Here is a 16,658-nt window from a genome sequence, read left to right on the forward strand (position 1 = left end):
GCTCTCTACACGGTTTTGCTGTTGTCTCGCTCCGACTGCTCCCTAGTGACCTGAGAGCCCATCGGTCATCGCAGAGACAAACTGTTATGAGCTTATGCTGCACTCTGACAGCTTTATGTACTGTTTGAAACGTACCTTAATCCTCTGCGCTACAAAGCTGGAGACTTAATTCCACCATATCTCATAGTTTATAAAAGGCGGGAGGAGGGCAAGAATATCTGAAGCCAGTTCTTAGTTTTTGCAAAAAAAAAAAAAAAAAAAAAAAAGGTACAACTCCAGTGACAAAGTGTATTGATCTCCTCTCTGCTCCCTTCTAGTCTGGCCTCTAATTTTAGACCAAAGGACAAAGTACTACAAAGGTGGCAAAAAGTCTTCAGTGAAAAAACACTCAGCAGGTTTACAAGCAGCCGCAGCAGCTTATCAGCGTTGTACCAAGTATTTGCTATGGCGTGTTGTGCACAGCCTGATCATCCCCTGCTCAGCCAGGTTAGAAAGTTACATATAAGTAATATACAAATTAATTTTCCTTAGAGCCACACCATCAATGCATTGGCTTGAAAATTGTGGGGTTTGTTTTGGGGTTTTTTATTTAGATGTAAGTGCTTATTCCTGCGCTTCACGCTGTCCAAGCTCTGACCACCACCCTGCCCCGGGGTTCTCCAGGCACTAAGTGGCATCAAGGTGAATCGCAGCTTCTTTGGTAATGACAGCAGAGGTACATTAGCATCCCACTTGCTGAAACAGAAGAGCCCTCTGCACCTTCATAGTATTAAACTCTGCTGAAAACACAAAAAGTTTGTTTAGCAAGTAACTCAGATCTGACGCAATTCGGTAGGACTGCTCGAGTTCTCCTGAGGAAGCCAGTAACACTCGTACACATGGCTGGTTTATCCCAATAGCGTGTGTTCTTCCCACTCGGCTTTTTTTTTCCCCACTGTTCAAATTAGATTAAAGCTTGTTAAAAAGCTTATCATAGGGAATTCATATTGCCAATCTAACTCTGCCTGGGACTCATTCACAATCAGGCAAAAATCAAACACTCATGCAGCTACTTAAAATGGGCGCAAGATAAACTATTCCAACCATTATATGGTCTCCACTGCAGAAATGGACTCCAGGCAACATAGCTGGTTTTCTCCTCTGGATCTTTTGGGCCATGTTTAGCTAGAAGTTATTTTGCTTGCATACTCCTAAGCAGCACAAGGGAGATTTGAACAGAACTAGACTGGCCTCAGTGAGCCCAGTTTGCTCACTAAGCCAAGGTCTCTTCAAGCAGCCTCCGTGTGCCTCACACATACAGTTGCATCTCACTTTTAATCTTTCATAATTCATAGTCTTTCATAACTGCCCAGCAGAAGTCATATCACACTCTTCTCTGCCTTGTCGCTGCACAACAGTAATTGGTAAAACTATATATATATATTTTAAAAACACATTCATTTGTACACATAGCTCATTTAGACCTTGGTGTCCTGCTTTTCTGGATTAAAGGCTACGTTAAGCAAGGTACTCCTGTCCTGGGAGTGTTGCAATGAACAGTGCTCAAGGATTTCATACAAAGTCCCTGTGTCATGATTATTTTTTCCTTTTGAATCCTGTTTCAACATCATTCAAGTACTTATTATCAGTCCTTCACTTACTCACCCAAAGCTTTGCCTTAAACCTATTTTCAAGCATTTTTGTTTGATCCCTTCTGAGAAGAAGCAGCAATTCAGAGTTAGACAAGTTTCAGTGTATTGTTTAGGCCAGTTAAATGGGATTTTTTTTTTTGCTATACAGAATGTATTTTAATTTCTTTCTTTAATAAATATGTCTTCATATATATGGCATCTATAGCTCCTTGTGCATCTGGTCCCACATCAGTCAACCACAGTCTGAGTCACCGAACAAGCCCACAGTCAGTTTTCAAACATAAATTCTTCCCAAGTGAGGAAAAAGTATCTTAAACTAATTTCCATTGCAAAATTCTAAAGCAAAAGCACACAGTCTCCATGGTATGCTATTTTTAGTAGTAGAAATGTTCAAAAAGAGTGTAAAGCATGCTAATTCCCATCCCATCTGACAAAACCTTCAAGGAATGTATGGCAATATCATTATCCAGAGACTCCAGGCAAAGGACACAAAAAATCAAGTTGTACCATTACCAGATAGGATGACTTCTAAGACTTTCAAGCACACCAAGACTGGACCCTTCACAGTCTTGCTTCAATACACAGTATATGGAAACCCCTTCAAAAATTAAATCACTACAATAAAAAGCAAGCAGGTCAGGACTAAGCAAGTTCCTTAAAGCACAGACCTACCCTGAGGTTATAACCTGTCCTTGTCCCAGCTATTATTTTTTTTTAAATCAATTTTGAGTTAAGATTTTCAACCCCAAAGTTCCAAGCTATGAGCCACATCAGCAAGTTAGTAGGATCATACACAATATGGGTCTGGTTGTAGCTGTGAGGCTGCATTCAAAGTGTTGAAAGTGTACTTTAAAAAAGTGTTAAATGCTGCCACAACTAGTGTTGCTGTGATAGGATTGCTCTCATTGTGAATGGGGAGGATGACATGCACAGGACACCTCCACTAAGCTCTCCAGACTATGAAATATCAATAGAATCAATGTTGAGCTTCAAAAAGAGATGAGTGTTGTACTACAAATGCTACAGAATGGCTATGCAACTATTCATTGCAGATAAAAGTGGGTACGTACTTACAATTTCCTGCTGAAACATTTTTGCGGAACAAAAGCTCAGGAGAAAGTATGTAAAATTCGTATCCCATTTCCTTTGTCCTTTTCTTTCATTATTTAACAATGGCCTCAAATTGGTCTTTTCATTCTCTCCTCCCCTCCTCTGATGAGCCTGCACAGGTTTCTTTCCAACTTGCTTTTCTGCTCCACTAAAGAAATTTTTACTGCTACCTTCTGGCACATAATTCCAGTTTGATTTATGAACACTTACAGTTAAAGTGTAAGCTTTTTTGAGACCACAAGGTACCACTCCATACAATTTTATAGTATATTATCTAAGCAAAACAGATGCAGTCTTTAATCCCTGGTCCTTAGAGGATGAACTTTTGGAGAGGACGAGACAGCAAAGGGATCACCTCCTGTTTTGAGGTCCGTGCTTCCAAGCTTTCAGAAAGAGGCCAATCTGAGCTACACTCTGAAGGATGGAGATTGGAATGGAGGTGTCCTGGGGTTAGAAGTGATGCCAAGGGTAAAAACCAAAGGATTCTTTTTTTTTTTTTTCTACTTAAATAAATCTGTAGTCTGAAAAATATTTCACCCCAGTTGTGAACATTTGACTTGTTTTCCCCAATCACTGCAAGATGCCAAAAACTCCATTGTTTTAGCTTCACAATGCTTTGACCCTGTACTTCAACCTCAGGAAAAAGAGGTTGAGATTCATAAGCTACCAGGAGCCATGGGCTGCCCTGTCACACCTACTATCCATCAGCTCCTCCTCACCTCCGCTCTCCATTCCATGAGAAGCCAATGGGGCAGAGCTCACCACAGCAGTCAGTGCAGCACACCACCGCACTGAGTGCTCTTAACACTTGGACATACAGCCCCATACTAGATAAAAATACATTTTGTAGGCACTTCTGTCCATGCTCTTTCCTCTCTTCTGCCCACAAACACTTCATTTCTTTATAGTTGTTCCCAAATGGCTTCAAGGTTTGCCCCAGGCTGTGTGGGGCCAGGGGAGGGAGCTGTACGCCAGCCTAGCTCTGAGTGCAACTACAGGCCAGAGGAAGTTCCTCCCACACAAATGCACTTGTTCTCACTTTTATTAGAAAAGCAAAAAAACCCCAAAGAATTAGAAAGATTTATGGTAAACTCAAGACCTGCAGGAGCCTGTTTCTAAATGCTTTGCTTGCTTGCATATCTCCACAGTAACAGAAGTAATCAGTCCTTTCCCTACAACCTCTATTTGACCACAATACCTGAATCTACAGTTTGTTTTTTCTTCCTTTCCAGGTTTTCTCTCCTTTCCAGCATTAAGTGCTAGACAGTGTGCTTCAGGATGGAGATAGGGCCTATAAACCCTTAGCTGATGAGCTCCTGTTCCTCGCAGGCTGCAGAAAGTGTTGTGATGCAGTCGCTCCCCTCTCTAGTTCACAGATCTGCCTGCAGCTCTGCTTCTGTACTAAGATGAGCCAAGAGTTCCATCCACAGGTGGAGTTTCATCTCGGTCCTTTCTGTGGCCCTTAAGCATCCCCACAAGTTTTAATAACTCAAAAGAGGAAGCAAAGGATAAATTGTATTGGGGACAAAGGGATTAATTGAATGGAAAACCCAGGTGCAAACTCATTTAAACACTCCACTCTCACACTGACTGAGGACAACAACTGCCAACGAGCTCACCACCACAGCACCCATCAAACCGAGCCCGGTGTTTGGTGTCACTGACACAAGTCAGGCTCTTAAATGCTGTCAGGCTGAGAAACGGCTGTGATGTGGAAAACAGGAAAGGCCTCGCAGGGAGCAAGACCTTAATCTTAGAGGTAACCACTTATTCCACTGATGTTTTGAGAATCAATTTCTGCACTGATTCCAGGACACGTTATTTATGAAGACATACAAATGCCAGTCACAAGCCACACTGCCACGAATTTTATGTGATCCTAATTTAGATGAAGCAACACTTATTTTCAGGAATAATACTTCACCAGCAGCAAAAGCCACAGATATTTCACTCAGCAGCAATTATGTCCCATTTAATTACTCAAACAAAACCCCTAGAGGAAGATATGTATTAACAATGAGCTTTTGCTTTTCGCTGCTTTTGCTTTCCCAGGTTTTAATCACATTCTTAATTGCCCCTTATCAATGGATTCTTTTTAGATGGATTCAGAAAATACAAGTGATGCAAGCAGCATCATGCAGGTGAGAATTCAGCTGCATTCAGCTATATATCACAGTAAAAATGTAAAAAAGTATTCCCCTAAGGCTTGTTCTCAGGAGATTTAATCTGTGTTGAATTTTAACATTCAGTTGCATTTCCATAAGAAAAGCTGCCTAACTCCTGGTCTGTGAGGTAATACAGATTGGAGGAATATGAAAAGGAAGCAGTTTTCAATCACAACTATGCTCTTGACATGTAACTGACTTCCAACCAAACCACTTACTCTCTCATTTGTTCCCTTGTCTCCAAAATGAATGTGGTAGTGACCTATTCTAACAAGGTTACTGTGAAAATTAATTAGTAATCACCATTACAATACTTTGCAGTTAACACATGCTCTGTCTTCTAAGTATTATAAAAGATAGCCTATGTTGTTCTTATTCTGGCAAGAGAAAAAGTAGATGTAGGGAATATATGAAAGGACTTTGAGACCATACAAATACTAACATACTGTAATGCTCATAAGAAAAAATACTACAAGATCATTATGCCCTAATATTATAAATTTATTGCATAATTTATGTTGGAAGAGACCTTGAGAGGTCATCTGGTCTAATTCCCTTTCTCAAATCAAGGCCAATTTCTAAATTATATCCAACAGCTGAGTTCCACCAGGTTGCTCAAGGTCTCAGCATTAGCGCATGCAAGTGCAGAACCAGATACCGATGTTTCCCAGTTCTGTCTCATACACACATTTTGTTGTTACCCTCACGTCTTCTGTGCTTGATTTTTGAGCAGGGGACACAGAGCAGATGACCTCCAGCAGTCCCTTCCAACCTCAGGTATTCTGATCACACATGGAACAGGCCATTCACATGAGTATCAGCTTTGGCAATCACTTTCTATTTGCAGCACACCTGTTTATCCACTGGACTCCAAGCCCCTTCACGCTCCCATCCTTCACATGGCACCGACATTTCTGCTTTTTTGGCAGCATCCTGGCCCTTGCAGTTTAAATGACTGCCAGGTTTCCTTGTAAACTCCTCGGGTCATGAGAACATCCAGGAGAAACCACAAATTACGTGTTCAGTTGTCTCAACCAACACTCGATCACACAAGTAAGCGACTGATAACTGTCCCCTCATTCTCCGGGAACTGGAAAGAAGGAAATGAAGCAACTCATCTGTCTGATTAAAGAGAAGCAGAACAGTTTGCTTGGCACTACAGATCCATGTGACATCTTTCATCTCAGGCACTGACAGCTTTGACTGCCTGCTTAACATTTACCAGCTCTAAATGTTACTTGCAAAGGAAAGAAAAACTGCATCTCATGTGCCGAATGACACCAAGACAGAAGCACTGCCGGGGAAACTGCACAAACAATTGTCTTCTTACCCTTGTCATCTGTTTCGGATTGATAATTCATTCTCACATAAAGTGTCCAAGAAAAATGACCATATCACTAGGCAAATAACCTGATCATAAATAAGTTTTATTGTGTGACTACAGAATATAACAGATATGCTTATTCAATTACTTATAAATAAATACTGCATGGGGAGAGCTTTAAGCAAGACCTTACCTAAATCCCGTAAAAATAACATGGAATGAATGCATCTGCAATGGCCCTGATCCAGAGTGGAGAGAGGGGGCACGACTCTAAACGTTTTATGCTGTATATATGCCAAGCATAGAAGCATAAAGAAGCCTATAACCTTAAAAATAAACACACAAAACCCATACTACACAAATCTGCAATGTGTACCTAAAGAAGCCTAGTTACAAACTTGTCCGAAATTTATTTGCTAGACAGAGAAATGAGTTGCTGTTATAAATAATGTCACTGATTTACATAGCTGGCTTGTAATTTGTAGAAGTATTATCACTAATTTTAAAAGTACTTGCTTCTATTTTAAATTCAGAAGCACTTGGACCGCAAACTTCCAAATTACAGTTTTTCAAGGAAATAAGTGAACTTAATTATTTCCTGCTAAAAGTACATGAGCATTTTTAGACTTCAACAGAACCCCTGCCTGCTGCTCTGCTACCAGCACAGCTGGTTGCTCAGAATAACAGGAGTTTCCGCTCTGTACATTATGTCTGAGGGTGTGACAACGCAGTGAAGTATTTAGAAGTCAAAATGGCATAACTGCTCCCTCCAAATCACAGCTACTGTGTCTCACCAAGGCCTCCTGGCTTCATTTCTCCTCCTGACAGCCCAGAACAGGACAGGGATCCCACCTCTGCTCCACCTTCCAGCTCTCCCCTCCATTACTCACCAGTACGACCACGTCAGAGCAGCAAAAGGTTCCTGAACTGGACTCCGACAATAAGTTCTTACCAAGAAAAGCCTCTAAGTACAAACTGTTGCAATTCCAATCACATGAAATACATCTGGAACATCTATTTTACTTTTCCTGACCTTGCTAACCACAGCATGTTTGGTAGAGTCGAACCACACGGATGCCAGTTGTAGGTTTTGGAGTTGACACAGAAGGAATTTATCCTTGCATTTAGTAAATCACTAAAACAAACACAAGGGTAACTTCTGCTGCTCATTTCTCATTCAAAAAATGGCCTTTAAATAAAAAGACTTCATGATAGCACCTATAGTGTGTGACATTAACATTCACAAAGATCAGGAACCAAGAAATGAAATATCATTACTGAACCATACAGTGTAATACAGCTGAACCTGCAGCTGATTTGGTATTTTGTTTTACTTTATCCATTACATTACCTGAATTCCATCAAGTTGACTGGCTGAGGGCAATTTTCTTCTGCTCTCTTTACGCTTCTAGCTTTGCTGCATATTTGTCTAGCAGTATCAAATTTGTGAAGTATTGGCTTGCATATGCATCACGTAAAACCAAGTCCTGTGCAGCAAGGAATGAAAAGCACATAAGGTGCATAGTACATGTGTTTCTTTATAGCTAAATATTTTATACCAAGGAAAAGAGCCTTAGAGGCCAATTGTCAATATTGACAGAGCAACCCCTGGTGCAAAGGACAGAAAAAAAGCCAAGATGTCAATTTTGGAAGTAGAATTTGCATTGACATTTAAAAGCTACAGACGCTACTTTAGAACTGTTTCTTTGTCAAAAAAATGGTTTTTTTCCAAGTAGTATTTCACTCAGCACTAATAATTCTCTTACTCATGGTACAGTGAGTTTCTTGCAGCAAACAGAGGTCCTGACTGAAGTCAAAAGACACATATATACTTCTGAAACCCATCACGGCACAAGAAAAATGTGTTCCCTACCGCCATGTTTGGTTATGAATTAGCCAGAGGTCTGTACACGTCAGTTGGCACAGTGGAGACTTTTGTTCATGTCTTAAAAAGAAGAAAATACCTCAAGAACCTCTAGGTTAATAAATTATAATTCCTTCTTGAAGCTAGGGGTGTCTGTTAATAATTTAACCAGGCAATGTTGTAGACCATGCTACATATTCTATCGGGAGTCTTTCCCTCAAATATGTGAGAATAAGAATCAGGATTTCCAGACTTCGTACACAATCCACAAGTGATATATAATTAGAGAAGTGATAAGCATTTGAAATTAGGCTCCACTTCTCATAAAACAGTTCTTGCTGTCCCTAACTGCCTGGCTGAGACAGATCCTGAAAGACCAAGTGCTGTGAAAGCTTTGGAAGCAGCAGCAGGACTTGTCCAGGCAGGACTCCCAAACACAGGAAAGCCCATAATGTTTTATTTTTAATTTTTTTTTTTTTTTTTTAATTCAAATTACTGCTTTTCTGCTCCACTGCATCAGTAACAACACCTTTCTGTTCCCTACTGTAAAGCCTGACACTTTAACAAATGACTGCTCACAGAAAAAGGAATGTGCTCATTTTGGCACACGGTACCAGGTTCCCAAAACGCAGACTAACTTTGAGACAACGAGAAGTGCCAGGTTTTGGAACTGAAATGGCATTAGCAATACGGAGAAGGTAAATTACCTGTCATGCATGAAAACCAAACCAGCAATTACAACAGTCATGTCTCAAAAAGCCTCAATCTCCTAAATGAGAAGCATAAAAACTTATCAACATGGTTTTAAGAGTTGGGTTGGAGTGACAAGAGAAGCACAAAGGATCAAAAGCACAAAACAAACAAAGAGAGAAGGAGAAAAAACACACTGCAAAGGAACATTCTGAACATGCAAAACACATCAATTAACGTTTACAGATATCTAAAGGGTGAGTGTCAGGAGGATGGAGCCAGGCTCTTCTTGGTGACAACCAGTGATAGGACAAGGTGTAATGGGTTCAAACTGGAACACAAGAGGTTCCACTTAAATTTGAGAAGAAACTTCTTCTCAGTGAGGGTGCCAGAGCCTGGCCCAGGCTGCCCAGGGAGGTTGTGGAGTCTCCTTCTCTGCAGACATTCCAACCCGCCTGGACACCTTCCTGTGTAACCTCATCTGGGTGTTCCTGCTCCATGGGGGATTGCACTGGATGAGCTTTCCAGGTCCCTTCCAATCCCTGACATTCTGGGATTCTGTGATCAACTTGCACCAGCAACAGAAAACACCCTGGGGTCATTCCCTCCTTCACATTCTCCCACAAGCCACTTTTTATCAGCAAGAGGAAAACTATAGTAAGTGAAATTGCCTTCACATTGTGCTTGTGCTTCACCTCTCACGCTCTTCTCCTTTGCTCACAGGATGCTGTGGTTAATTAGATTGCACCACAGGTAGTGACACAACCACAGGACCCCTGATGACTGTGTTTAGATAGAGGAGCGCGTTAGAAACGTGTAACTGGCATTAAATGTAATGTTCTGTTGTGTGCATGTGGCACATTTGCTCTTTCAAAAAAGGCCATTCCCTAATGCTCTGCGTTGTCTGGTTTTCCAAGGCATGTTTAACCAGTTCTGGGGCACACATACAACAGCCAAAACCAGGTGCTGGTAAAAATCTTTCTGTAATTCATCTGCTCCCTCTTCCTCCCCAAGAATGACAAAGAGCCAACGCCTCACAGCACAACCTGAAAATTAATCGGATGGGGCTGAATGGAAGCAATTTCGCAGTTGCAGACTCTGAAATTAAGTCAGAGGAACACTGCATACAGCAATCTGCATAGGCAGCCTTCAGCTCCCCTCTCAGCTACCTAGAATTCAACTAGGATTTCCACAGCTATAAAAACATGTTAACCTCACAACTGCATTTGGAAATGGAATAGTTTAATGTATTCCCTTTCAAAATACTGGTGGCAGCATTTTGCTAAGGATGATACTTTCAGTTTGGGGTTTATTTCCAACCACAAAAGCCAAAACAAACACGCATGCAATCCTTGATACCAAACCCAGAATGCGGATAATACCAGAGTTTATTTAAGCCAACTTTACTGCTGGTGAGTGGATCGCTATGACCCACGAGGCAAAAAACCCCGCACCCATCTCCATTTGCAGGCAGCAACAGTCAGAAGTCAATTCTGCTTGGGGTAATGCCTGTCAGCAATTACTGACACTGTCTTAAAGGAGTAAATCTCCATCTTTTCTCTCTTGAAAAGAAGATAGAACACAGTAGGAATATAAAGTTGTCCTTGATTTTTTTTGCTGCAGAAATGTGCCTGGTCTCGCATCATAAAAGGTCACACTGCTGGAAGTTCAGCACTCACCTGCCGCACAGACGGGTTGAAGCCCAGACAAAATGCTGCATTACTCCACAGTTACCGCTGACACAAAATACAGTCCCACTACACCCACCAGCCCACCCAGTTAGTAAATGGCACCACCTGGGCTGCCCCAGTGCAGGCAAACCCAGACTCTCACCTGCTCGGGGCTCTATCGTCTTGTTGGAACCCGCATCCATAAACACAAAGCGTCCACCACCAAAATCTTCGGTGTAGTCAGACAGATAGAGCAGTGAAGTGTAGTCAAAAGAGCCGTACGTTACCTAGGAGTAAAACAGTATTACCAAGCGTTACCAAATTCTACTCTCATCTCCGCAGAGCACAAATAAAGCAGATGGATCTGATGGGGTTTTGTAATTTTCAAGTTTTCACTCATTTCATAAAGGGGTCTCTGAAAGCTGAGAACTTTAACAGAAATTATATATGTTTTGGTCTATTCTGTTTATATACAAACTACACATAAAACTAGCATGTTATGTTTACTGTATCTATTATTACAGTTTCCATAAAGAACCACTCTTATTGACTTATGTTATCCAAAGTCTGCTAAACAAGCACTAAACAACATGGCTTTAGAAGTTAGAGCTTTGCCTTGTATCAAAAATACAGATGGGCTCAGATCTACTTATGCTGTTGTAAGATAAAACACCACTCTAAGGTTAATGGTGAAAGACAACTCAAGAACAGTCTTTGACTAATTAATTCCACCCACTATCTAATCACAGCTACAGGTTTCTGGAAACCTCACCAGCTATTATGCAGGAGGTTTCTCATAACAGTGAATCAGACTTTCCAAGTAAAAACATTTGTTGGAGGAACTTCTACTCATTTCCATACAGGTTTTGTTTAAAAGCCTCCAAATGTGACTTTCAAAGTTTCTGCTTCCTCTCAGCCTGCAGACCAAACATCTTATTTAAGTCTAACAAGGTGATTTTCCTTCCTTTTAAAGTATTATTTTTGCTCAATATGTACACTGAAGATGGAGAAAAGAAATACTATGCAGTAATACTCAGAGAGAAGCTATTAAAATATTTGACAATGAGTTTAGCTGGATTCTGAAAACATTTTTTTCATATCTATATGTCACCAACAATTAAAAATATACTTAAAAATCAATGGCTGTGTTCTCCAATTTCTTTACATTATATCGCAACTCAATCAAGTTCCGCATTACACCGTCAAGCAGCAAAATGTGCAGCACAGTAGCACTGTACAAATACATAGTATTTGCAGAGTGTTTTGAGTGACCTGGTGACCATTAGAGGTAGGTGCTACTACCCAACTTAGACATTTTTCTAAATATTTTCAATTTTGGTTTAGGTTACATTCATTAGTGCCAGTTAAATTCTGGCTCAACAGCAGTCGTACACATTATTCTGTAAGGGCAACGACTAAAGAGAACATAGCAGCAGATGGAATTGGAAGACATTGTCATTCTTACTCATTTTATTATTTGGATCATAAGGGCTTAAAGGAAAAAAGCCAAATCCGGCAATATGCTGCACTACACAGTCTGAATTAAAAGAATGAGGGAAATGTTTTAGTGATCCCCTTCTCCCCATATTTATACAAACCTTAGTAGCAACACAAGGCAATAAATGGGAATTAATAAGCACGTGGTACTGCAGCACCTCAAACCAGCCATTCTACAGCAATTAGGTGATCAGCTTCACAAAGCTGTTTTCCTCTTCATGGATTTGGTGATCAAACTTCTAGTCCGTTCAAGGAAGTCTTCCGGCCAATTAAGTCATCAGCACAGTGAAGAAGTTCAAAGAGAAGCCCAACTCATACCTGCAAGTCTAACGCTGTAGAATTGTTTTTATGAACTCTGCAGTGCTGCGGCATCTTTGCTCCATCAGTGCACTCCTCATCCTTCACCAATTCTGAACTTCTAAGAGCTGACAATGAACCATTTTAGCCTAACCAAACATCTGATTTCTATAGACGACTAATCTGAGGAACCAAGTGTGCAATGGAAAATGGCTTTTCTGTCCCTGTTCTTGTTCATTACTAACAAAGCAGCCAGGCCTGAGAAATGCAACACCACGGAAAGGAGGCACTAAATTATACTCAGTTATTTAAAATGCCAGAAGTTCCACATGTATATAAAATATATTTATTACCCCGGTAATAGCTTCCAAGTCCAGAAAGGTTAATAACTGAACCAGAAGTTCAAACTATGTGAGAAAAGCTGTCATTAAAACCAGGTGATAAGCTACAAAGGCACACTGCAGCAAATCAAATTCTATAGCTCCTCATGAACAATTCAATGTGGGCATTGAATTGAAAAGATGTGGGCATTTCCATTCAGCCTGATACTTCATACAGTCAGAGTGTTCTTTTTGAGTACCCTTTATTTAAATAAGTCAAACACAGCTAACATGCAATGGTAGACACTCAATGATATTGATATGATTCTTCTTAAAGGCTATTACTATAAATACAACTAATTGTCAGAATTAGCCAGCCACATTTTGCAGGGTGGCACCTTTGGGTTTTTGAGGTTATATGTTTATATGCAGCTAAACAGCTGTAAGAATATGGAATAGGCCTGTGGTTACTCAGAGACGTAGGAGAGCATCCTCTGCTTTCCACTGCAGAAGAAAATACATCTACTCACTTTCCAATCAGCTTAGATGTAGCATGATACCTTCCAGGAATCAGTCAGAGCTGCTCTTTTCCCATAAGCCTCAATCTCTTTGTGCAGATAATCATAAAAACAGCCTTGATGGCTACTTCCAGTGTTGTATATATTGGTAGTATCTATTTAATAGACAATGTAAGACACCAAATAGCAAGTCTCTGAATAAACAGGGGCTGTAGGGGAGCTGAGGCAATAAATTTCAGCAGACACAAGAAAAAAAATCAGTCCTCAGATTTCAAGGAGAATGCTGTCCTAAGGCAGAAGCAAGATCTTTTAATGTTATTTTGTAACATGTCTAACAACACAAGGGGAAGACAAGAGCGAGAAGTCCGCTAGCAAAGGGAGCAGCTGCCATCAGCGACAGCCCCAACGGCCAGAGGGTGGTTGGAAGGGTCAGGGGGATGGAGATGGTGTCACAAGGTTTGGCTTGTTCACCTTAGAAAAAAAGGCTGAGAAGGGATATGACTGCTACCGATAAATACCCAGGCATGGGAGGAGGTGGAAAAAATAGCTATAAGCTGCTCATGAAGATATTTAGGCTACAAACAAAGGCTGCAACCAAGAAAATTTACACTGAAATCCTGGACTAGCTCCAATAGAAGAAATGCAAGGAGAACAAACCAAAACTGATCTTATGGCAGTTCTGTGAAAGACAATGGGATCCTCGCCCAGTCAGGGGACTGCAGAAATCTTCAAGCCCCTTATCACTTCTATTAGAGAATGTTTTAAGACTATTCTGCTGTCAGAGCTGAGTGTGCAGCAGCAATCCCATTATAAATCAGAGATTTGCTGTTTGAAAGGCTCATCTCCAAACAAATTCCATCCAAGATGAAACTCCACATCTTAAGCCAACGCTCTCTTTATTTGATTTAGCTGCTTATACATTCAACAAGATTAAATGAGTCATTTGAGTGATTTCAGGGTTTCCATTCCTGTGCAACCAAAAACCAAATAGATTTTAGAGAAAAAAAGCAATGCCTCATACAGACACAACAGATCTGTGCTACTCCCTTATGCAGTTAAAAATCTTCCAAAACAAGGATACTCACATTAAGAAATATAACTGCAATAGTCTCAGCAATATAGGAGAAAAGAAAAGAGGGGTATTGGTGTGTCTTAACAAGCCTACATCTTTGACCCAGTGTCAGACTTTGAAATAGAAAAGTGTCACATTAATTCTTCAAGGGCTTGAGTTTTCCTTTCTTTGGGAAAGAGGCAGAGAAAAAGAATCCTGAAGTCTTCTAGAAGCAACCTTCACCATTTAATTATTATGCAGAAATGCATAAAGTGATTTGTTATTTATGTACTCTCCTTGGAATAGAACAATACAACACAAAAGCATTCAACAAGCTGTCAATATTTTTAACATGCTGAGCTTATTTATCTGTCTTCAACTCCCTCGTACTCGCACTTATTTTGCAGGCCAGATAAGAATACCACTGCTCTTATCTGAGAAATGTTTCCTACCTCAGATCAATAGCAATGGTTTCAACTGCAGTCTGGAGGTGGTGAAACACAGTTTGTTGGAGAAATTAAAACACAAAGCAGGCTGGCTGCACTGAACACAACCTGTGAAGCTCCACAACCTTTCTATCCTGTTCAGCCTTCTCTGAAATATCTTCTGACCTACTGACCTTCTGTTTGAATTCAGTCTCCTGCACAGCCTGAACAGCTAGAAATATTTTTACCTTTTTCTACCCACATACCATACAGCTATAGATCTACACAACATACATCTACAGTAGGCTAAAATCATATACAGACATATTCTACACATACTGTAACATTTCTGTAAGCCACGATCTGTCAAAGACATACATGGAAGCTACATCCAGAAATAGTTCTTTTCCAATTGCACTTAACAGGAAAATAACACCAGACCTTTTGACACACAAAAGTTAGAGAGGAATTAGTGGCTTGTCTGTGCAGCAAGGAAAGGATTCAAATGAATCCTTTGAAGCCAATTCAAGTTAATGATGTAGCAGAAGTAAAGGCGGCCAGTGTCTGCTAAAAATAACACATGATGATGGACTTTGGACTTTTACGGCGGACACGAAGTGAACAGGATCAAGGTCTTACCTCTATCAGACCCTATTTAAAGCATCATCAGCCTGGTTCAAACTCTGAATTTTCAACCTGGTAATGCAAAGTGCTATCATTCAACTATTTAGCGTGCAACACTGCTGTCACGACAGCACAGAGAGTAGCCCAGCTTTGGCATATTCACATACAGCCCTTACTGCAAGAAGGCTCTTGAACAAGAATGAAGATAACCACATTAAAATATATTCGCCTGGAACATCAGTTCAAGGCACAGATGAAAAGCACTTCAGTGGTCTGAATGCTTGAGCCTTCCAAACACAGTCAACTGCTACAGAACTGAAAAACGTTCAAACTACTTGTATAAAACACACAGGACAAGCTATGGTTTTAATTCCCAGTGTGATCTAAACAATACTTCTCTCAGAAAATATCTTGAAAATTAGCATAAGTCACATTTTCATGGTTTAGAGCAGGTATGCTATTTTTTGGAGGTGCAAATTCTACACGATTATGAACACAGTGTTTGTTAACTGCTCCAACTAGGATAATGGTCTCTTCACTGCTGTCATAAATCAGACCACCCAATTATTCAGTATAGACACTCCTAAGGTTTAGGTTATACATAGCAAGCTTAAGAAAACGCATTTTGCATTTGTTTTGGGTTTTTTGTGAAGCTGGAGATGGGTTAGAAAAAGCCAAGGCCAGTCAGTTGATGTATCTGCTCCCTGAACAGCCAGCCTGCGAGGTAAACAACACGTGGACAAAAGAGATGGATAAGAACAGGCAACCATCCAGCCTGCTGTCCTGGTTTTGGTAAAAGACAAGTTTCTCTTTTAGTGAATTTGCCTGTCAGTTAAAGCTTCATATTAGCTGCATTTTACTGGAGAACCAGATACATGTTTTGGTAAACATAGCGATGGAATGAGAAGTTATTGCTAAGCATGGATGCACAACTCGCAAGAGGGGCAATGAGAAACAGGTGACCAAGAAACTGTGTATAAACATCACATTCACGTGAATACTTCATATAAAAGTGGGAGATCACAAGGATCACGTCAATTTTTTTTTTCCCTTTTGCTTATGGCGACATTAGGAGAAGACCTTGCTAGTCTTCCCTGCGAACTGAGGCCTAGTGACAGACTGAATCCAGCTCCAGTTGGCTGCAGAGTCCAGTCCAGGACTTCAGGTGCTGGCTCTGCAGTTGCTGGGACTTTCAAGATTGGTTTTGTATATTTTGTGTTATTTTCTCTGTTCTTATTAGTAGCATTAGTAAAACATTTTCAATTTTTCCAACTCTCTTCTCTGTCCTTTCCCTCCCCATTGCCTGTCCTGAGTGGGAAGGGGTGGAGTGGGGGGCCAAAGGGGGAGGTGGGGGGGGAAAGAGGAGGTTAACAATACATCTGCCAGGGTTTTATTGTCATCCCGCAATCAAAACCCTCAACACCCGCTGTCCATCATGTACAGGCAATGTCAGGATGCCATAACAGAGAATT

The 16,658-nt window shown here is 40.7% G+C and overlaps 1 protein-coding gene across 2 annotated transcripts in view; it reads right to left on the bottom strand.

Moving 5' to 3' along the window:
- OGFOD3 (2-oxoglutarate and iron dependent oxygenase domain containing 3) overlaps positions 1-16,658 on the bottom strand; it is a 38,677-nt gene that overhangs the window by 2,593 nt on the left and 19,426 nt on the right. The window contains exon 8 of one of the 2 annotated variants that reach the window (XM_082067374.1): positions 10,618-10,741. The exons of the other annotated variant lie outside the window; for it this stretch is intronic. Coding sequence (XP_081923500.1) covers positions 10,618-10,741 — 124 coding nt within the window. The remainder of the gene's footprint in view (positions 1-10,617; positions 10,742-16,658) is intronic. 2 annotated transcript variants of the gene reach the window in all.

The sequence above is a fragment of the Streptopelia decaocto genome (assembly GCF_964273445.1).
Source record: "Streptopelia decaocto genome assembly, chromosome: 16".
In the NCBI taxonomy this organism is placed as follows: Eukaryota; Metazoa; Chordata; class Aves; order Columbiformes; family Columbidae; genus Streptopelia; species Streptopelia decaocto.